Source organism: Heptranchias perlo, chromosome 17 (assembly GCF_035084215.1).
Source record: "Heptranchias perlo isolate sHepPer1 chromosome 17, sHepPer1.hap1, whole genome shotgun sequence".
In the NCBI taxonomy this organism is placed as follows: domain Eukaryota; kingdom Metazoa; phylum Chordata; class Chondrichthyes; order Hexanchiformes; family Hexanchidae; genus Heptranchias; species Heptranchias perlo.
The window spans coordinates 57,594,735-57,616,583 of NC_090341.1; the positions used below are offsets into that span (position 1 = coordinate 57,594,735).

General features: G+C 44.6%; 1 protein-coding gene across 1 annotated transcript in view; it reads right to left on the reverse strand.

The window, feature by feature from the left end:
• The window catches only part of LOC137333943 (FYVE, RhoGEF and PH domain-containing protein 5-like), a 329,534-nt gene that overhangs the window by 140,142 nt on the left and 167,543 nt on the right, over positions 1 to 21,849 (reverse strand). Inside the window, 1 exon segment of the mRNA XM_067998296.1 lies at positions 3,036 to 3,150. Coding sequence (XP_067854397.1) covers positions 3,036 to 3,150 — 115 coding nt within the window.

The window sequence follows — 21,849 nt, forward strand, 5'->3', positions numbered from 1 at the left end:
TAATAGGTGATGGACCTGCTGACCCGGTAATAGGTGATGGACCTGCTGACCCAGTAATAGGTGATGGACCTGCTGACCCGGTAATAGGTGATGTACCTGCTGACCCGGTAATAGGTGATGTACCTGCTGACCCGGTAATAGGTCAATAGGTGATGTACCTGCTGACCCGGCAATAGGTGATGTACCTGCTGACCCAGTAATAGGTGATGTACCTGCTGACCCAGTAATAGGTGATGTACCTGCTGACCCGGTAATGGGTGATGTACCTGCTGACCCAGTAATAGGTGATGTACCTGCTGACCCAGTAATAGGTGATGTACCTGCTGACCCAGTAATAGGTGATGGACCTGCTGACCCGGTAATAGGTGATGTACCTGCTGACCCGGTAATAGGTGATGTACCTGCTGACCCAGTAATAGGTGATGTACCTGCTGACCTGGTAATAGGTGATGTACCTGCTGACCCAGTAATAGGTGATGGACCTGCTGACCCAGTAATAGGTGATGGACCTGCTGACCCAGTATAAGGGTGATGTACCTGCTGACCCAGTAATAGGTGATGTACCTGCTGACCCAGTAATAGGTGATGTACCTGCTGACCCGGCAATAGGTGATGTACCTGCTGACCCGGTAATAGGTGATGTACGTGCTGACCCAGTAATAGGTGATGTACCTGCTGACCCGGTAATAGGTGATGGACCTGCTGACCCAGTAATAGGTAATGGACCTGCTGACCCAGTAATAGGTGATGGACCTGCTGACCCAGTAATAGGTAATGGACCTGCTGACCCAGTAATAGGTGATGGACCTGCTGACCCAGTAATACGTGATGGACCTGCTGACCCAGTAATAGTTGATGTACCTGCTGACCCAGTAATAGGTGATGGACCTGCTGACCCAGTAATAGGTGATGGACCTGCTGACCCAGTAATAGGTGATGGACCTGCTGACCCAGTAATAGGTGATGGACCTGCTGACCCAGTAATAGGTGATGTACCTGCTGACCCAGTAATAAGTGATGGACCTGCTGACCCAGTAATAGTTGATGTACCTGCTGACCCAGTAATAGGTGATGTACCTGCTGACCCAGTAATAGGTGATGGACCTGCTGACCCAGTAATAGGTGATGGACCTGCTGACCCAGTAATAGGTGATGGACCTGCTGACCCAGTAATAGATGATGGACCTGCTGACCCAGTAATAGGTGATGGACCTGCTGACCCAGTACAAAGGTGATGGACCTGCTGACCCAGTAATAGGTGATGGACCTGCTGACCCAGTAATAGGTGATGTACCTGCTGACCCGGTAATAGGTGATGGACCTGCTGACCCAGTAATAGGTGATGGACCTGCTGACCCAGTAATACGTGATGGACCTGCTGACCCAGTAATAGGTGATGGACCTGCTGACCCAGTAATAGGTGATGGACCTGCTGACCCAGTAATAGGTGATGGACCTGCTGACCCAGTATAAGGGTGATGGACCTGCTGACCCAGTAATAGGTGATGTACCTGCTGACCCAGTAATAGGTGATGTACCTGCTGACCCGGCAATAGGTGATGTACCTGCTGACCCGGTAATAGGTGATGTACGTGCTGACCCAGTAATAGGTGATGTACCTGCTGACCCGGTAATAGGTGATGGACCTGCTGACCCAGTAATAGGTAATGGACCTGCTGACCCAGTAATAGGTGATGGACCTGCTGACCCAGTAATAGGTAATGGACCTGCTGACCCAGTAATAGGTGATGGACCTGCTGACCCAGTAATACGTGATGGACCTGCTGACCCAGTAATAGGTGATGGACCTGCTGACCCAGTAATAGGTGATGTACCTGCTGACCCAGTAATAGGTGATGTACCTGCTGACCCGGCAATAGTTGATGTACCTGCTGACCCAGTAATAGGTGATGTACGTGCTGACCCAGTAATAGGTGATGTACCTGCTGACCCAGTAATAGGTGATGTACCTGCTGACCCAGTAATAGGTGATGTACCTGCTGACCCAGTAATAGGTGATGTACCTGCTGACCCAGTAATAGGTGATGGACCTGCTGACCCAGTAATAGGTGATGTACCTGCTGACCCAGTAATAGGTGATGTACCTGCTGACCCAGTAATAGGTGATGTACCTGCTGACCCAGTAATAGGTGATGTACCTGCTGACCCAGTAATAGGTGATGGACCTGCTGACCCAGTAATAGGTGATGGACCTGCTGACCCAGTAATAGGTGATGGACCTGCTGACCCAGTAATAGGTGATGGACCTGCTGACCCAGTAATAGGTGATGGACCTGCTGACCCAGTAATAGGTGATGGACCTGCTGACCCAGTAATAGGTGATGTACCTGCTGACCCAGTAATAGGTGATGGACCTGCTGACCCAGTAATAGGTGATGGACCTGCTGACCCGGTAATAGGTGATGGACCTGCTGACCCAGTAATAGGTGATGGACCTGCTGACCCGGTAATAGGTGATGTACCTGCTGACCCAGTAATAGGTGATGGACCTGCTGACCCAGTAATAGGTGATGTACCTGCTGACCCAGTAATAGGTGATGGACCTGCTGACCCAGTAATAGGTGATGGACCTGCTGACCCAGTAATAGGTGATGGACCTGCTGACCCAGTAATAGGTGATGGACCTGCTGACCCAGTAATAGGTGATGGACCTGCTGACCCAGTAATAGGTGATGGACCTGCTGACCCAGTAATAGGTGATGTACCTGCTGACCCAGTAATAAGTGATGGACCTGCTGACCCAGTAATAGTTGATGTACCTGCTGACCCAGTAATAGGTGATGTACCTGCTGACCCAGTAATAGGTGATGGACCTGCTGACCCAGTAATAGGTGATGGACCTGCTGACCCAGTAATAGGTGATGGACCTGCTGACCCAGTAATAGATGATGGACCTGCTGACCCAGTAATAGGTGATGGACCTGCTGACCCAGTACAAAGGTGATGGACCTGCTGACCCAGTAATAGGTGATGGACCTGCTGACCCAGTTCCCAGCCAGTAATAACTTTTGTACCTTTTGACCCAGGTCGCTGTCAATGTCCTCAGACTCTGAGCTGTTTCCAGTCTCCTCACCGGACACAACCTCCTCTCCACTGGGCGGACAGACTGTCAGAGTCTCACTGTCGACACTGTAACAACAAGCACTGCTTTTAATTGCTACATATTTTGACCTCACCCGCCACGGCAGCTGGGGAATTTAAATTCAATAATTAAATTCAATTAATGAAATAAAATCTGGAATTAAAATACTAGTATCAGTAATGATGGCCATGATACAACCTTATTGTCATAAAAACCCATCTGGTTCACTAATGTCCTTTCGGGAAGGAAACCTGCCGTCCTTACCCGGTCTGGCCTATATGTGACTCCAGTCCCACAGCAATGTGGTTGATTCTTAATTGCCCTCTGAAATGGCCGAGCAAGCCACTCAGTTGTAAAATCTCGCTAAAAAAAGTCAGAATAAGAATAAAACCGGACGGACCACCCGGCATCAGACCACTAGGCACCGGACACGACAACGGCAAAACACCAAGCCCAGTCGACCCTGCAAGGTCCTCCTTACTAACATCTGGGGACTTGTGCCAAAATTGGGAGAGCTGTCCCACAGACTGGTCAAGCAACAGCCTGACATAGCCATACTCACAGAATCATACCTTTCAGCCAACATCCTAGACTCTTCCATCACCATCCCTGGGTATGTCCTGTCCCACCGGCAGGACAGACCCACCAGAGGTGGCGGTACAGTGATATACAGTCAGGAGGGAGTGGCCCTGGGAGTCCTCAACATTGACTCCGGACCCCATGAAATCTCACGGTATCAGGTCAAACATGGGCAAGGAAACCTCCTGCTGATTACCACCTACCGTCCTCCCTCAGCTGATGAATCAGTCCTCCTCCATGTTGAACACCACTTGGAGGAAGCACTGAGGGTAGCAAGGGCACAGAATGTACTCTGGGTGGGGGACTTCAATATCCATCACCAAGAGTGGCTCGGTAGCACCACGACTGACTGAGCTGGCTGAGTCCTGAAGGACATATCTGCCAGACTGGGCCTGCGGCTGGTGATGAGTGAACCAACACGAGGGAAAAACTTACTTGACCTCATCCTCATCAATCTACCTGTCGCAAATGCATCTGTCCATGACAGTATTGGTAGGAGTGACCACCGCACAGTCCTCGTGGAGATGAAGTCACGTCTTTGCACTGAAGACACCATCCAATGTGTTGTGTGGCACTATCACCGTGCTAAATGGGATAGATTCAGAACGGATCGAGCAGCTCAAAATTGGGCATCCATGAGGCGCTGTGGGCCATCAGCAGCAGCAGAATTGTATTCCAGCACAATCTGTAACCTCATGGCCCGGCATATTCCTCACTCTACCATTGCCAACAAGCCAGGGGATCAACCCTGGTTCAATGAGGAGTGTAGAAGAGCATGCCAGGAGCAGTCCTGCCACATCCAGTCGTGAATGGTGGTGGACAATTAAACAACTAACGGGAGGAGGAGGCTCTGCAAACATCCCCATCCTCAATGATGGCGGAGTCCAGCATGTGAGTGCAAAAGACAAGGCTGAAGCATTTGCAACCATCTTCAGCCAGAAGTGCCGAGTGGATGATCCATCTCGGCCTCCTCCCGATATCCCCACCATCACAGAAGCCAGTCTTCAGCCAATTCGATTCACTCCACATGATATCAAGAAATGCCTCAGTGCACTGGATACAGCAAAGGCTATGGGCCCTGACAACATCCCGGCTGTAGTGCTGAAGACTTGTGCTCCAGAACGAGCTGCGCCTCAAGCCAAACTGTTCCAGTACAGCTACAACACTGGCATCTCCCTGAGAATGTGGAAAATTGCCCAGGTATGTCCTGTCCACAAAAAGCAGGACAAATCCAATCCGGCCAATTACCGCCCCATCAATCTACTCTCAATCATCAGCAAAGTGATGGAAGGTGTCGTCGACAGTGCTATCAAGCGGCACTTACTCACCAATAACCTGCTCACCGATGCTCAGTTTGGGTTCCGCCAGGACCACTCGGCTCCAGACCTCATTACAGCCTTGGTCCAAACATGGACAAAAGAGCTGAATTCCAGAGGTGAGGTGAGAGTGACTGCCCTTGACATCAAGGCAGCATTTGACCGAGTGTGGCACCAAGGAGCCCAAGTAAAATTGAAGTGAATAGGAATCAGGGGGAAAACTCTCCAGTGGCTGGAGTCATACCTAGCACAAAGGAAGATGGTAGTGGTTGTTGGAGGCCAATCATCTCAGCCCCAGGACATTGCTGCAGGAGTTCCTCAGGACAGTGTCCTAGGCCCAACCTTCTTCAGCTGCTTCATCAATGACCTTCCCTCCATCATAAGATCAGAAATGGGGATGTTCACTGAAGATTGCACAGTGTTCAGTTCCATTCGCAACCCCTCAGATAATGAAGCAGTTCGAGCCCGCATGCAGCAAGACCTGGACAACATCCAGGCTTGGGCTCATAAGTGGCAAGTAACATTCGCGCCAGATAAGTGCCAGGCAATGCCCATCTCCAACAAGAGAGAGTCTAACCACCTCCCCTTGACATTCAATGGCATTAACATCGCCGAATCCCCCACCATCAACATCCTGGGGGTCACCATTGACCAGAAACTTAACTGGACCAGCCATATAAATACTGTGGCTACAAGAGCAGGTCAGAGGCTGGGTATTCTGCGGTGAGTGTCTCACCTCCTGACTCCCCAAAGCTTTTCCACCATCGACAAGGCACAAGTCAGGAGTGTGATGGAATACTCTCCACTTGCCTGGATGAGTGCAGCTCCAACAACACTCAAGAAGCTCGACACCATCCAGGACAAAGCAGCCCGCTTGATTGGCACCCCATCCACCACCCTAAACATTCACTCCCTTCACCACTGGCGCACAGTGGCTGCAGTGTGTACCATCCACAGGATGCACTGCAGCAACTCGCCAAGGCTTATTCGACAGCACCTCCCAAACCCGCGACCTCTACCACCTAGAAGGACAAGAGCAGCAGGCACATGGGAACAACACCACCTGCACGTTCCCCTCCAAGTCACACACCATCCCGACTTGGAAATATATCGCCGTTCCTTTATCGTCGCTGGGTCAAAATCCTGGAACTCCCTCCCTAACAGCACTGTGGGAGAACCTTCACCACACGGACTGCAGCGGTTCAAGAAGGCGGCTCACCACCACCTTCTCAAGGGCAATTAGGGATGGGCAATAAATGCCGGCCTCGCCAGTGACGCCCACATCCCATGAACGAATAAAGAACTTCCTCCTGCAGTTTATACCTTGTTAACTCATGCACCCTGGATTGCTGTAGGCACTCACAGAATCCGAGAAAGTTACGGCACAGAAGGAGGCCATTAGGCCCATTGTGTCTGTGCCGGCTGAAAAAGAGCGATTCAGCTTAATCCCATTTCCCAGATCTTGCTTTGTAGCCCTGTAGGTTACGGCATTTCAAGTGCACGTCCAACTACTTTTTAAATGAGTTGAGGGTTTCTGCCTCTACCACCCTTTCAGGCAGTGAGTTCCTGACCCCCACCACCCTCTGCATGAAACAAAGAAAATAGGAGCAAGAGTAGGCCATTCGGCCCTTCGGGCCTGCTCCGCCATTCAAAATGATCATGGCTGATCATCTAACTCAGTACCCTGTTCCCGCTTTTTTCCCATATCCCTTGATCCCTTTAGCATTAAGAAATATATCTATATCCTTCTTGAATACATCTAATGACTTGGCCTCCACTGCCTTCTGTGGTAGAGAATTCCACAGGTTCACCACCTTCTGAGTGAAGAAATTTCTCCTCATCTCAGTTCTAAATGGCATACCCCGTATCCTGAGACTGTGACCCCTGGTTCTGGACTCCCCAGCCATTGGGAACATCCTCCCTGAATCTAGTCTGTCTCGTCCTGTTAGAATTTTACATGTTTCGATGAGATCACCTCTCATTCTTCTAAACTCTAGTGAATATAGGCCTAGTCGACCCAATTTCTCCTCATGCATCAGTCCTGCCATCCCAGGAATCAGTCTGGTAAACCTTCGTTGCACTCCCTCCATGGCAAGAACATCCTTCCTCAGATAAGGAGACCAAAACTGCACACAATACTCCAGATATGGGGCTCGATATTGCCAGGGCTGCGGGTTCGCGGCGGGGGGGCTATTGGGCGCGTGGGTAACGCGCTCAGTGAAATCAGTCTGCCCCGCGCGCGATCGCAGCCTAATTGGATCCACTTACCTGTTCTTCCGGGTTCCCTGCTGCTGATCTGCGCGTCAGGCGGGCTGCGCATGCGCAGTAAGGTCTGTCAGCTGGAGGAGCTCTATTTAAAGGGGCAGTTCTCCACTGACAGATGCTGCAACAAATAGGAAAAATTACAGCATGGAGCAGCCCAGGGGGAAGGCTGCTCCCAGTTTAATGATGTCTCACTCCAGGTATCATTAGATGGAGTGAGGAGGAGGGGGAGGACAGAGATCTTCCCCCCGGCGGGTGGGAGGAAGCGGCCTGCCTCTGCCACCAGGAAGGCCTGGCTCGAGGTGGCAGAGGAGGTCACCTGCACCACCAACATATCGCCCACCTGCATACAGTGCAGGAGGCGCTCCAATGACCTAAGTAGGTCAGCCAAAGTGAGTACACTTACTCATTCCCCTGCACTCCGTCTGCCACATCACCGCCCCCACCCCACATCTCCTTCTGCACTGCCAACACTACTCTGTCACATCACCCCTCACACCCACTCAAACCTCATCCTCATCTTACCTGCACTTACTCACCTCCCCAGTACTCATCCCGCCACTACCACTCAACCCAATCCTCATACAATCTCATGGCTCTATCTCATACTCACCCTCTCATGCATCTCTTTCACAGTCAGCCTCACTCAACCTGCCACCACCTGTGCTGCAGCCACAGGGCATGCATCACATATGTGCAGTAGGCAGCGTAAGGCAAACGTGTCGTGAGCATGAAGGGGATGCACAAGGGTGTTTGAGGGTTTGTCATGGTTTTTACTTGTATTGAATTTCTGACCAACTCACATCACATATTATATTGGCACCACTACTGCCACGTCTTTGCGAATCTTGTCTGGTTTGTGCAATAATGCCCTTTCCTGAGGATCACAATGAAGACCCACAACTGATGCCACCCATTGTGTCACTGCAGAGTGGGTGTAGGTGTATTTGCAGGGCTCTTTTGTGCAGACGACTGAGAGACGTCGGCGATGTCCCCGGTGGCACCCTGGAAGGATGCGGAGGAGAAGTTGTTGAGGGCAGTGGTGACTTTGACAGCGACAGGTAAGAAGATGGTGCTCGGGCCAACCGGGAGCAGCTCGGCATGAAGGAGGCTGCAGATGTCCACGACTACATGTCGAGTGACTCTGAGCCTCCGTGTGCACTGCTGCTCAGAGAGGTCCAGGAAGCTGAGCCTCGGTCTGTGGACCCTGTGGCGAGGGTAGTGCCCCCTGCGACGCATCTCTCTCTGCAGTTGCCCTCCCTCCTGCTGTGCAGGTGGATGTGTCACAGCACTCTGTTGTGGAGCTCCACGTGTCAGAGGTGGACGGCGTGGATGGCGAGGCTGGTGAGGCTGGTGATGACTGAGGAGGTCATGACTGCAGCTACGGCGGCCCCCATCCGGAAGATGTACATCAGAGGGGGTCCGCAAGGTCGGTACATGTCTCTGGACCCCGGGGTAAGTGTGCAAGTTGGTGAATTTTCTTGTCAGGAGGAGGGTGGTGAAGGCCAAACTTTGTCCCAAGTGACAGAGTGGCCTCCTGCAATGAGTGAGGGTCTCCCCCACCAACCTGTCAAATGGACCTTTGCAGCTGCCACAGGCTGACAGCTGCAACACGTCCATTTCAACTGGGAGTGGTTTCCCCAGTATGGGAAACAGTCCCAGTTGTTTCTAAAATCCCAACCCTCCAGACATATTCCCTTAATCAGGTCTGTTAATGACCTGAAATACCTAGATAAATATTGTCAAGTGGCATCCCGCTGGCTTTAATTGCCTGCGGGATTCCCACATGCGGGGGCTGTGCGCGCACGCCGGCGCGTCTGTGGGGAACCCGGAAGTGGGCGGGTTGGAGCCGGGCTCCGGACCCGCTCTGGGATTCCCCGATTTTCGGAGCCCCCCCTGCCAGGAACGCACCCGATAGCGGGTGCTAAAATGGAAGCCCTGGTCTCACCAAGGCCCTGTATAACTGCAGTAAGACATCCCTGCTCCTGGATTCAAATCCTCTTGCAATGAAGGCCAACATACCATTCGCCTTCCTAACTGCTTGCTGCACCTGAATGCTCGCTTTCAATGACTGGTGTACAAGGACACCCAGGTCTCGTTGAACCTCCCCTTTTCCCAATCTATCACCATTCAGACAATAATCTGCTTTTCTGTTTTTACAACCAAAGTGGATAACCTCACATTTATCCATGTTATACTGCATCTGTCATGTTCTTGCCCACTCACCCAACTTGTCTAAATCACATTGGTGCCTCTTTGCATCCTCCTTACAGCTCACATTCCACCCCAGCTTTGTGTCGTCTGCAAACTTGGAAATGTTACATTTAGTTCCCTCATCCAAATCATTGGTATATATTGTGAATAACTGGGGCCCAAGCACTGATCCCTGCGGTACCCCACTAGTCACTGTCTGCCGCCCGGAAAAAGACCCGTTTATTCCAACTCTCTATTTCCTGTCTGTCAACCAATTCTTAATCCATGCCAGTATATTCCCCCCAATCCCATGTGCTTTAATTTTGCACACTAACCTCTTGTGTGGAACCTTATCAAAAGCCTTCTGAAAATCCAAATACACCACATCTACTGGTTCTCCCCTATCTATTCTACTAGTTACATCCTCAAAAAACTCCATGATTTCCCTTTCATAAACCCATACTGACTTTGTCCAATCCCATTAATGCCTTCCAAGTGTTCTGTTATCACATCTTTTATAATAGACTCTAGCATTTTCCCCACAACTGATGTTAGACTAACTGGTCTGTAATTCCCTGTTTTTTCTCTCCCTCCTTTTTTAAATAGTGGGGTTACATTTGCCACCCTCCAATCTGTAGGAACTGTTCCAGAGTCTATAGAATTTTGGAAGATGGTCACCAATGCATCCACTATTTCCAGGGCCACTTCCTTTAGTACTCTGGGATGTAGATTATCAGGCCCTGGGGATTTGTCAGCCTTTAGCCCCATTAATTTCCCTAGCACTATTTTTTTACTGATACTGATTTCCTTCAGTTCCTCCCTCTCACTAGACCCTCGGTTCCCTAACATTTCTGGCAGGTTATTTGTGTCCTCCTTTGTGAAGACAGAACCAAAGTATGTATTTAATTGTTCTGACATTTCTTTATTCCCCATTATAATTTTCCCCATTTCTGACTGTAAGGGACCTACATTTGTCTTCACTAATCTTTTTCTCTTGACAAATTTACAGAAGCTTTTACAGTCAGTTTTTATGTTCCCTGCTAGTTTACCCTCATACTCTGTTTTTCCTCTTAATCAATCTTTGTCCTCCTTTGCTGAATTCTAAACTGCTCCCAATCCTCAGGCTTGCCTTTTTCTGCCAATTTTATATGTCTCCTCTTTGGATCTAATACTATCCCTAATTTCTTTTGTAAGCCATGGTTGAGCCACCTTTCCTGTTTTATTTTTGCGCCAGACAGAAATGAATAATTGTTGTAATTCCTGCACACGTTCTTTAAATATTAGCCATTGCCTATCCACCGTCACCCCTTTTAGTAAAGTTCCCCAATCTATCATAGCCAACTCGCATCTCATACTTTCGTAATTTCCTTTATTTAGATTCAACTGCTTCACTCTCCATCTTAATGTGGAATTCTATCATGTTATGGTCGCTCTTCCCTAAGGGACCCCGCACAACAAGATTGTTAATTAATCCTTTCTCATTGCACAATACTCAGTCTAGGATCGCCTGTTCTCCAGTTGGTTCCTCAACGTATTGGTCGAGAAAACCATCACATACACACACTCCAGGAATTCCTCCCCCACAGTATTATTGCTAATTTGGTTTGACCAATCTATATGTAAATTAAAGTCACCCATGATTATAGTTGTACCCTTCTTGCATGCGTCTCTAATTTCCTGTTTAATGACCTCCCCTACATCTCCACTACTTTTTGGGGGCCTATAGACAACCCCCACCAACGTTTTCTGCCCCTTGGTGTTTCTTAGCACCACCCATACAGATTCCACATCGTGATTTTCCGAGCCAATATCCTTCCTCACTATTGCATTGATTTCCTCCTTTACTAACAACGCTACCCCACCTCCTATCCTTTTTGCCTGTCCTTCCTAAATATTGAATACCCCGGATGTTCAGTTCCCATCCTTGGTCACCCTGCAGCCATGTCTCCGTAATCGCAACTATATCATAACCTTTAATATCTATCTGCACTGTTAATTCATCTACCTTATTGCGAATGCTCCGTGCGTTAAGACACAATGCCTTTAGACTTGTCTTTTTAAGATTGCGAGTCATCTTAGTTTTATTTTGCACAGTGGCCCTATTTGTTTTTCGCTCCCCTCTCATCTTTCTACCAATTAATTTAAATCTATGCCCCCTGGTCACTGACCTCTCTGCTAAGGGATATGGGTTCTTCGTATCCACTCTATCTAGGCCCCTCATAATTTTATACACCTCAATTGAATCTCCCCCAGCCTCCTATGTTCCAATGAAAACAACCCCACCCTATCCAATCCTTCCTCATAGCTAAAATTCTCCAGTCCTGGCAACATCCTCGTAAACCTCTTCTGCACCCTCCCTATTGCAATTATATCCTTCCTGTAATGTGGTGACTGGAACTGTACGCAGTACTCAAGCTGCGGCCTAACTAGTGTTTTATACAGTTCTAGCATAACCTCCCTGCTCTTATATTCTATGCCTCAGCTAATAATGGAAAGCACCCCGTATGCCTTCTTAACCACCTTATCTACCTGTCCTGCTACCTTCATGGATCAGTGGACATGCACTCCAAGGTCCCTTTGTTCCTCTACACCTCTCAGTATCCTCCCATTTATTGTGTATTCCCTTGCCTTGTTTGCCCTCCCCAAATGCATTACCTCACACTTCTCTGGATTGAATTCCATTTGCCACTTTTCTGCCCACCTGACCAGTCCATTGATATCTTCCTGCAGTCTACAGCTTTCCTCCTCACTATCAACCACACGGTCAACTTTTGTATCATCTGCAAACTTCTTAATCATCCCCTCTAAATCATTAATACATACTACAAAAAGCAAGGGACCACTCGGAGTAAGTCATCCAGTGTCTCCACCACAAGAGTAGGTTTTATAATGGGGGGGCAGGGTATACACCGGGGGCAACTGAATCAATATCAAATCCAAACTAGGGACCAATATCAAATATAAACTGGGGATCAATATCAAATCTTAACTGGGGAAAAATATTAAATCAAACTAGGGATCGATACTAAATATAAACTAGGGATCAATTTCAAATCTAATCTTGGGATCCTTATTAAATCTAAACTCGGGATTGATATCAAATTTAAACGTAAGAAGAACATAAGAAATAGGAGCAGGAGTAGGCCCTATGGCCCCTCGAGCATGATCCGCCATTCAAAAAGATCATGGCTGATCTTCAACCTCAACTCCATTTTCCTGCCCGATCCCCATATCCCTTGATTCCTTAGAGTCCAAAAATCTATCGATCTCAGTCTTGTATATACTCAACGACTCAGCATCCACAGCCCCCTAGGATAGAGAATTCCAAAGATTCACAACCCTCTGAGTGAAGAAGTTCCTCCTCATCTCAGTCTTAAATGTCCAACCCCTTATCCTGACACTATGACCCCTAGTTCTAGACTCTCCAATGTAAGGAGTCTTACAACACCAGGTTATAGTCCAACAGCTTTATTTGAAATCACAAGCTTTCGGAGGCTTTCTCCTTTGTCAGGTGAGTGAGGGATTCCATCAAGGTACAGCATATATAGTCAGCATATATAGTTCTCTGACTATAACCTGGTGTTGTAAGACTCCTTACATTTGTCCACCCCAGTCCTTCACCAGCATCTCCACATCTAGACTCTCCAGCCAGGGGAAACAACCTCTTAGCATCTACCTTGTCAAGCTCCCTCAGAATCTTGTATGTTTCAATGAGATCACCTTGCAATCTTCTAAACTCCAAAGAGTATAGGCCCATTCTACTCAACCTCTCCTCAAAGGAGAACTCTCTCATCCCAGGAATTAATCTAGTGAACCTTTGTTGCACAGCCTCCAAGACAAGTATATCCTTCCTTAGATAAGGAAACAAAAATAGTACATGGTACTCCAGGTGAGGTCTCACCAAAGCCCTGGACAATTGTAGTCAGACTTCCTTACTCTTGTACTCCAACCCTCTTGCAATAAAGGCCAACATGCCATTTGCCTTCCTAATTCCTTGCTGTACCTGCATGCTAACTTTCCATATTTCTCGTACGAGGACACCCAGTCTCTCTGAACACCAACATTTAATAGATTCTCATCATTTAAAAATAATTTGTTTTTCTATTCTTCCGACCAAAGTGAATAACCTCACATTTCCCCACATTATACTCCATCTGCCACCTTCTTGCCCACTCACTTAACCTGTCTATATCCCTTTGCAGACTCTTTGTGTCTGTCTCACCCTAGCTTTGTATCGTCAGCTAACTTGGATACATTACACTCGGTCCCTTCATCTAAGTCATTAATATAGATTGTAAATAGCTGAGGCCCAAGCACTGATCCTTGCGGTACCCCACTAGTTACAGCCTGCCAACCTGAGAATAACCCATTTATTCCTACTCTCTTTTCTGTCCGTTAGCCAATCCTTTATCCATGCTAATATATTACCACCAATGCCACGAGCCCTAATCTTGTGTAACAACCTTTTATGTGGCACCTTATCAAATGCCTTTTGGAAATCCAAATATACGACATCCACTGGTTCCCCTTTATCGACCCTGCTAGTTACATCCTCAAAAAACTCCAATAAATTTGTCAAACACGATTTCTCTTTCATGAAACCATGTTGACTCTGCTTCATCATATTATGATTTTCTAAGTGCCCTGTTACCACATCCTTAATAATGGATTCCAGCATTTTCCCGACGACTGATGTCAGACTAACTGGGCTGTAGTTTCCTGTTTTCTCTCTCCCTCCCTTCTTGAATAGCGGGGTTACATTTACTACCTTCCAATCCACTGGGATCATTCCAGAATCTAGAGAATTTTGGAAGATCATAACCAATGCATCACTATCTCTGCGGCCACCTCTTTTAGAACCCTCGGATGTAGGCCATCAGGTCCAGGGGATTTGTTGGCTTTTAGTCCCATTAGTTTGTCCAGTACTTTTTCTCTAGTGCTATTAATTGTTTTAAGTTCCTCACTCTCATTTACCCCTTGGTTCCCCACTATTTCTGGTATGTTTTTTGTGTCTTCTACTGTGAAGATAGATACAAAATATTTGTTTAACGTCTGTCATTTCCTGATTCCCCGTTATAATTTCTCATGTCTCAGTCCCTAAGGGACCAACGTTTACTTTTGCAACTCCCTTCTTTTTTACATACTTGCAGAAGCTCTTACAATCCGTTTTTATATTTCTTGCTAGTTTACTTTCATATTCCATTTTCTCTCCATCAATTTTTTGGTCGTCCTTTGCTGATTTCTAAAACTCTCCCAATCCTCAGGCTTACTACTCTTTTTGGCAACATTATAAGCCTCTTCTTTTAATCTAATACTATCCTTAACTTCTTTTGTTAGCCACGGATGGATCACTTTTCCCGTGGAGTTTTTATTCCTCAGTGGAATGTATATTAGTTGAGAATTATGAATTATTTCTTTCAATGTTCACCATTGCTGATCTACCATCATATCTTTTAATCTGATTTCCCAATCAACCTTAGCCATCTTGCCCCTCATACCTATGTAATTGGCTTTATTTAAATTTAAGACTCTAGTTTCGGACTTAAGTATGTCACTCTCGAACTCCATGAAATTCTATCAGATTATGATCACTCTTCCCCAGAGGATCCCTTACTAGAGATTACTAATTAACCCTGTCTCACTACATGAGACAAGATCTAAAATAGCCTGTTCCCTGGTTGGTTCCACAACGTATTGTTCTAGGAAACTGGCTCAAATGCATTCCATGAACTCGTCCTCCAGACTACTTTTGCCAATTTGAATGGCCCAGTCTGTGTGAAGATTAAAGTCTCCTATGACTATTGCATTACCTTTGTTACAAGCGCCCCTGATTTCTTGATTAGTACTCAGTCCAACAGTATAGCTACTATTAGGGGGGCTATAAACTACTCCCACCAGTGTTTTCTGCACCTTGTTATTTCTTGTAATGGCTGCTGGATCAAACCCATTTATCTCTATCTGTGCATTAATTTATCTTGTTACGAATTCTTCGTGCATTGAGATAAAGTATCTTTAATTTTAACTTTTTACTATTTTTCCCTGATTTGACCTTATTCACTGATGCATTATTACCGTTAAACTCTGTCCCTTCCTGTCACACTCTGCTTATCTTTACCCAAATCGCGACACTGCTCTATGGCCTTGACTTTTCTCTAGATTTATAAATTTACCGTTACCTGAACATCCGCCTCTGCTTTTTAGTTTAAAGCCCTAGTTATTTGATTCGCCAGGACACTGGTCCCAGCTCGATTGAAGTAGAGCCCGTCCCAATGGAACAGCTCCCTCTTTCCCCAATACCGGAGTCAGTGCCCCATGAATTGAAATCCCAGTCTCCCACACCACTCTTTGAGCCACACATTTAACTCTCTGATCTGTTTGACCCAATGCTAATTTTGTGCGGCTCAGGTAGTAACAGAGAGATTATTACCTTTGAGGTTCTGCTGATTAATTTGGACCCGAGCTCCTCAAACTGTCTCAGCAGAACCTCATTCCTAGTTCTACCTATGTCATTGGTCCCGATGTGGACCATGGCAACTGGATCCTCCCCCTCATGCTCCAAGTTCTTCTCCAGCCACGAGGAGATGTCCTTAACCCTGGCACCAGGCAGGCAACACAGCCTTCAGGACTCCCAGTCGCTGCTGCGGAGAACAGTATCTATCTCCCTGACTATACTATCCCCTACCACTACCACATTCCTTTTCACTCCCCCACTTGAATGGCCCCTGTACCACGGTACTATGGTCAGTTTGCCCATCCTCCCTTCAGTCTTGTTCTTATCCACACAGGCAGCAATTACCTCGTACCTGTTGGACAAGGTCAAAGACTGAGGCTCCTCCATCACTGCATCGGGGTCCCCAGACCCGCCTGACTCACAGTTACATCCTCCTGTCCCTGACCACTGACCAAATCTAAACCACGACCTAACCAAAGGAGTGTGACTGCCTCCTGGATCAAAGTGTCCAGGTAACTCTCCCCCTCCCTGATGGATCGCAATGTCTGCAGCTCGGACTCCAGCTCAACAACTTTCAGCCGAAGTTCCTTGAGTTGCAGACACGGAGCAGGGGATCACGCTGCTCTCCACCAACTCCCACATGCTGCAGTTACAGCACACCACCTGCCCTGCCGTCCAAATCTAAACTTGATTTATTTATTCAATTAGTTCAAGTTTTTATTGATTCGTTAACTAGGAGCCAATAACAAATCTAATCTAGGGATCAATATCAAATCAAATCTCGGGGTCAATATCAAATCTAATCCAGGGATCAATATCAAATCAAATCTCGGGGTCAATATCAAATCTAATCAAGGGGTCAATATCAAATCCAATCTCGGGGATCAATATCAAACCGAAACTAGGGATCAATATCAAATCTAAACCAGAGATCAATATCAAATCTAAACCAGGGGTCAATATCAAATCGAAACCAGAGATCAATATCAAATCTAAACCAGGGATCAATATCAAATCTACACCAGGGGTCAATATCAAATCCGAACTAGGGATCAATATCAAACCTAAACCAGGGGTCAATATCAAATCTAAACCAGGGGTCAATATCAAATCTAAACCAGGGGTCAATATCAAATCTAAACTAGGGATCAATATCAAACCTAAACCAGGGGTCAATAGCAAATCCAAACTAGGGGTCAATATCAAATCTAAACCAGGGGTCAATATAAAATCTAAACCAGGGGTCAATATCAAATCTAAACTAGGGATCAATATCAAATCTAAACCAGGGGTCAATGTCAAATCTAAATCAGGGGTCAATGTCAAATCTAAACGAGGGATCAATATCAAGTCTAAAACAAGGATCAACATCCAATCTAAACCAGGGGTCAATGTCAAATCTAAACCGGGGATCAATATCAAATCTAAACCAGGGGTCAATATCAAATCTAAACTAGGGATCAATATCAAACCTAAACCAGGGGTCAATAGCAAATCCAAACCAGGGGTCAATATCAAATCTAAACCAGGGGTCAATATAAAATCGAAACCAGAGATAAATATCAAATCGAAACTAGGGATCAATATCAAATCTAAACTCGGGATCAATATCAAATCTAAACCGGGGGTTAATATCAAATCGAAACAAGGGGTCAATATCAAATTTAAACAAAGGATCAATATCAAACCTAAACCAGGGGTCAATATCAAATCGAAACAAGGGGTCAATATCAAATCTAAACCAGGGGTGAATATCAAATCTAAACCAGAGATCAGTATCAAATCTAAACCAGGGGTCAATATCAAATCTAAGCCAGGGATCAATATCAAATCTAAACCAGGGGTTAATATCATATCTAAACCAGAGATCAATATCAAATCTAAACCAGGGGTTAATATCAAATCTAAATCAGAGATTAATATCAAATCTAAACCAGGGGTCAATATCAAATCTAAACCAGGGGTTAATATCAAATCTAAACCAGAGATCAGTATCAAATCTAAACCAGAGATCAATATCAAATCTAAACCAGGGGTCAATATCAAATCGAAACAAGGGGTCAATATCAAATCTAAACCAGAGATCAATATCAAATCTAAACCAGGGGTCAATATCAAATCTAAACCAGGGGTTAATATCAAATCTAAACCAGAGATCAGTATCAAATCTAAACCAGAGATCAATATCAAATCTAAACCAGGGGTCAATATCAAATCGAAACAAGGGGTCAATATCAAATCTAAACCAGAGATCAGTATCAAATCTAAACCAGAGATCAATATCAAATCTAAACCAGGGGTCAATATCAAATCGAAACAAGGGGTCAATATCAAATCAAAACCAGGGGTCTATATCAAATCTAAACGAGGGATCAATATCAAATCTAAACCAAGGGACACTATCAAATCTAAACGAGGGATCAATATCAAATTTAACCAGGGGTCAATATCAAATCTAAACCAGGGGTCTATATCAAATCTAAACGAGGGATCAATATCAAATCTAAACCAGGGGTCTATATCAAATCTAAACCAGGGGTCTATATCAAATCTGAACCAGGGATCAATATCAAATCTCAACCAGGGATCAATATCAAATCTAAACCAGGGGTCAATATCAAATCTAAACCAGGGGTCAATATCAAATCTAAACCAGGGGTCAATAACAAATCTAAACCAGGGGTCAATATCAAATCTAAACCAGAGATCAATATCAAATCTAAACCAGGGGTCAATATCAAATATAAACCTGGGGTCAATATCAAATCGAAACTAGGGGTCAATATCAAATCTGAACTTGGGGTCAAGATGAAATCTAAAACAGGGGTCAATATCAAACCTAAACTAGGGGTCAATATCAAATCTAAACCAGGCGTCAATATCAAATTTAAGCCAGGGGTCAAAATCAAATCTAAACCAAGGATCAATATCAAATCTAAACCAGGAGTCAAGATCAAATCTAAACCAGAGATCAATATCAAATCGAAACAAGGGGTCAAATTCAAGTCTGATCGAGGGATCAATATTAAATCTAAACCAGGGGTCAATATCAAATCGAAACCAGAGATCAATATCAAATCTAATCGAGGGATCAATATCAAATCTAAACCAGGGGTCAACATCAAATCTGAACAAGAGATCAATATCAAATCTAAACGGGGGATCAATATCAAATCTAAACTTTGGCTCAATATCAAATCTAATCTAGGGATCAATATCAAATCTAAACCAGGGGTCAATATCAAATCTAAACGGGGGATCAATATCAAATCTAATCTAGGGGTCAACATCAAATCGAAACCAGGGGTCAATGTCAAACCGAAAGCAGGGGTCAAGATCAAAATCTAAACCGAGGGTCAATATCAAATCCAAACCAGAGATCAATATCAAACATAAACTAGGGATCAATATCAAATCGAAACCAGAGATAAATATCAAATTTAAACCAGGGGGAAACATCAAATCTAAACCAGGGGTCAATATCAAACCTAAACTCGGGGTCAATATCAAATCTAAACCAGGCATCAATATCAAATCTAACCCAGGAATCAAGATCAAATCTGAACCAGAGACCAATATCAAATCTAAACCAGAGATCAATATCACATCTAAATGAAGGATCAATATCAAACCTAAACCAAGGGTCAACATCAAATCTAAACCAGGGGTCAATATCAAATCTAATCGAGGGATCAATATCAAATCTAAACCAAGGGTCAATATCAAATCTGAACAAGAGGAAAAATTCAAATCTGATCGAGGGATCAATATCAAATCGAAACCAGGGGTCAATATCAATTCTAATCCAGGGATCAATATCAAATCCAAACCAGGGGTCAACATCCAATCTAATCGAGGGATCAATATCAAATCTAAACCAGGGGTCAATATCAAATCAAAACCAGGGGTCAATATCAAATCTAAACCAGGGGTCAATATCAAATCTAAACCTGGGGTCAATATCAAATCTAAACCAGGTGTTAATATCAAATCTAAACCAGAGATCAATATCAAATCTGAACCAGGGATCAATATCAAATCGAAACAAGGGGTCAATATCAAATCTAAACCAGGGGTCAATATCAAATCTAAACCACGGGTCTACATCAAATCTAAACTAGGGATCAATATCAAATCTAAACCAAGGGACACTATCAAATCTAAACTAGGGGTCAATATCAAATTTAACCAGGGGTCAATATCAAATCTAAACCAGAGATCAATATCAAATCTAAACCAGAGATCAGTATCAAATCTAAACCAGGGGTCAATATCAAATCTAAACTATGGACCAATATCAAATCTAAACCAGGGGTCAATATCAAATCTAAACCAGGGGTCAATATCAAATCTAAACTAGGGATCAATATCAAATCTAAACCAAGGGACACTATCAAATCTAAATTAGGGATCAATATCAAATTTAACCAGGGGTCAATATCAAATCTAAACCAGGGGTCAATATCAAATCGAAACCAGGGGTCAATATCAAATCTAAACCAGGGGTCAATATCAAATCTAATCGAGGGATCAATATCAAATCTAAACCAGGGGTCAATATCAAATCAAATCCAGGGGTCAATATCAAATCTAAACCAGGGGTCAATATCAAATCTAAACCTGGGGTCAATATCAAATCTAAACCAGGGGTTAATATCAAATCTAAACCAGAGATCAATATCAAATCTGAACCAGGGATCAATATCAAATCGAAACAAGGGGTCAATATCAAATCTAAACCAGGGGTCAATATCAAATCTAAACCACGGGTCTACATCAAATCTAAACTAGGGATCAATATCAAATCTAAACCAAGGGACACTATCAAATCTAAACTAGGGGTCAATATCAAATTTAACCAGGGGTCAATATCAAATCTAAACCAGAGATCAATATCAAATCTAAACCAGAGATCAGTATCAAATCTAAACCAGGGGTCAATATCAAATCTAAACTATGGACCAATATCAAATCTAAACCAGGGGTCAATATCAAATCTAAACCAGGGTTCAATATCAAATCAAAACCAGGGGTCAATATCAAATCTAAACCAGGGGTCAATATCAAATCTAAACCAGGGGTCAATATCAAATCTAAACCAGGGGTCAATATCAAATCGAAACCAGGGGTCAATATCAAATCTAAGCCAGAGATAAATATCAAATCCAAATTGGGTTCAATAACAAATCTAAACTAGGGATCATTATCAAATCTAAACCAGGGGTCAATATCAAATCTAAACAAGGGATCAATATCAAATCTAAACGAGGGATCAATATCAAATCTAAACCAGGGGTCAATATCACAGCTAAACCAGGGGTCAATATCAAATCAAAACCATAGATCAATATCAAATCTACGCTAGGGTTCAATATCACATCTAAAACAGGGGACAATATCAAATCTAAACCAGAGATTAATATCAAATCTGAAACAGGGGTCAATATCAAATCTAAACCAGGGGTCAATATCAAATCTAAACCAGGGGTTAATATCAAATCTAAACCAGAGATCAGTATCAAATCTAAACCAGAGATCAATATCAAATATAAACCAGGGGTCAATATTAAATCGAAACTAGGGGTCAATATCAAATCTGAACTTGGGGTCAAGATGAAATCTAAAACAGGGGTCAATATCAAACCAAAACTAGGGGTCAATATCAAATCTAAACCAGGCGTCAATATCAAATCTAAGCCAGGGGTCAAAATCAAATCTAAACCAAGGATGAAGATCACATCGAAACCAGAGATCAATATCACATATAAACGAGGGATCAATATCAAATCTAAACCAAGGGTCAACATCAAATCTAAACCAGGGGTCAATATCAAATCTAATCGAGGGATCAATATCAAATCGAAACAAGGGGTCAATATCAAATCTAAACAAGAGATCAAATTCAAGTCTGATCGAGGGGTCAATATCAAATCTAAATCAGGGGT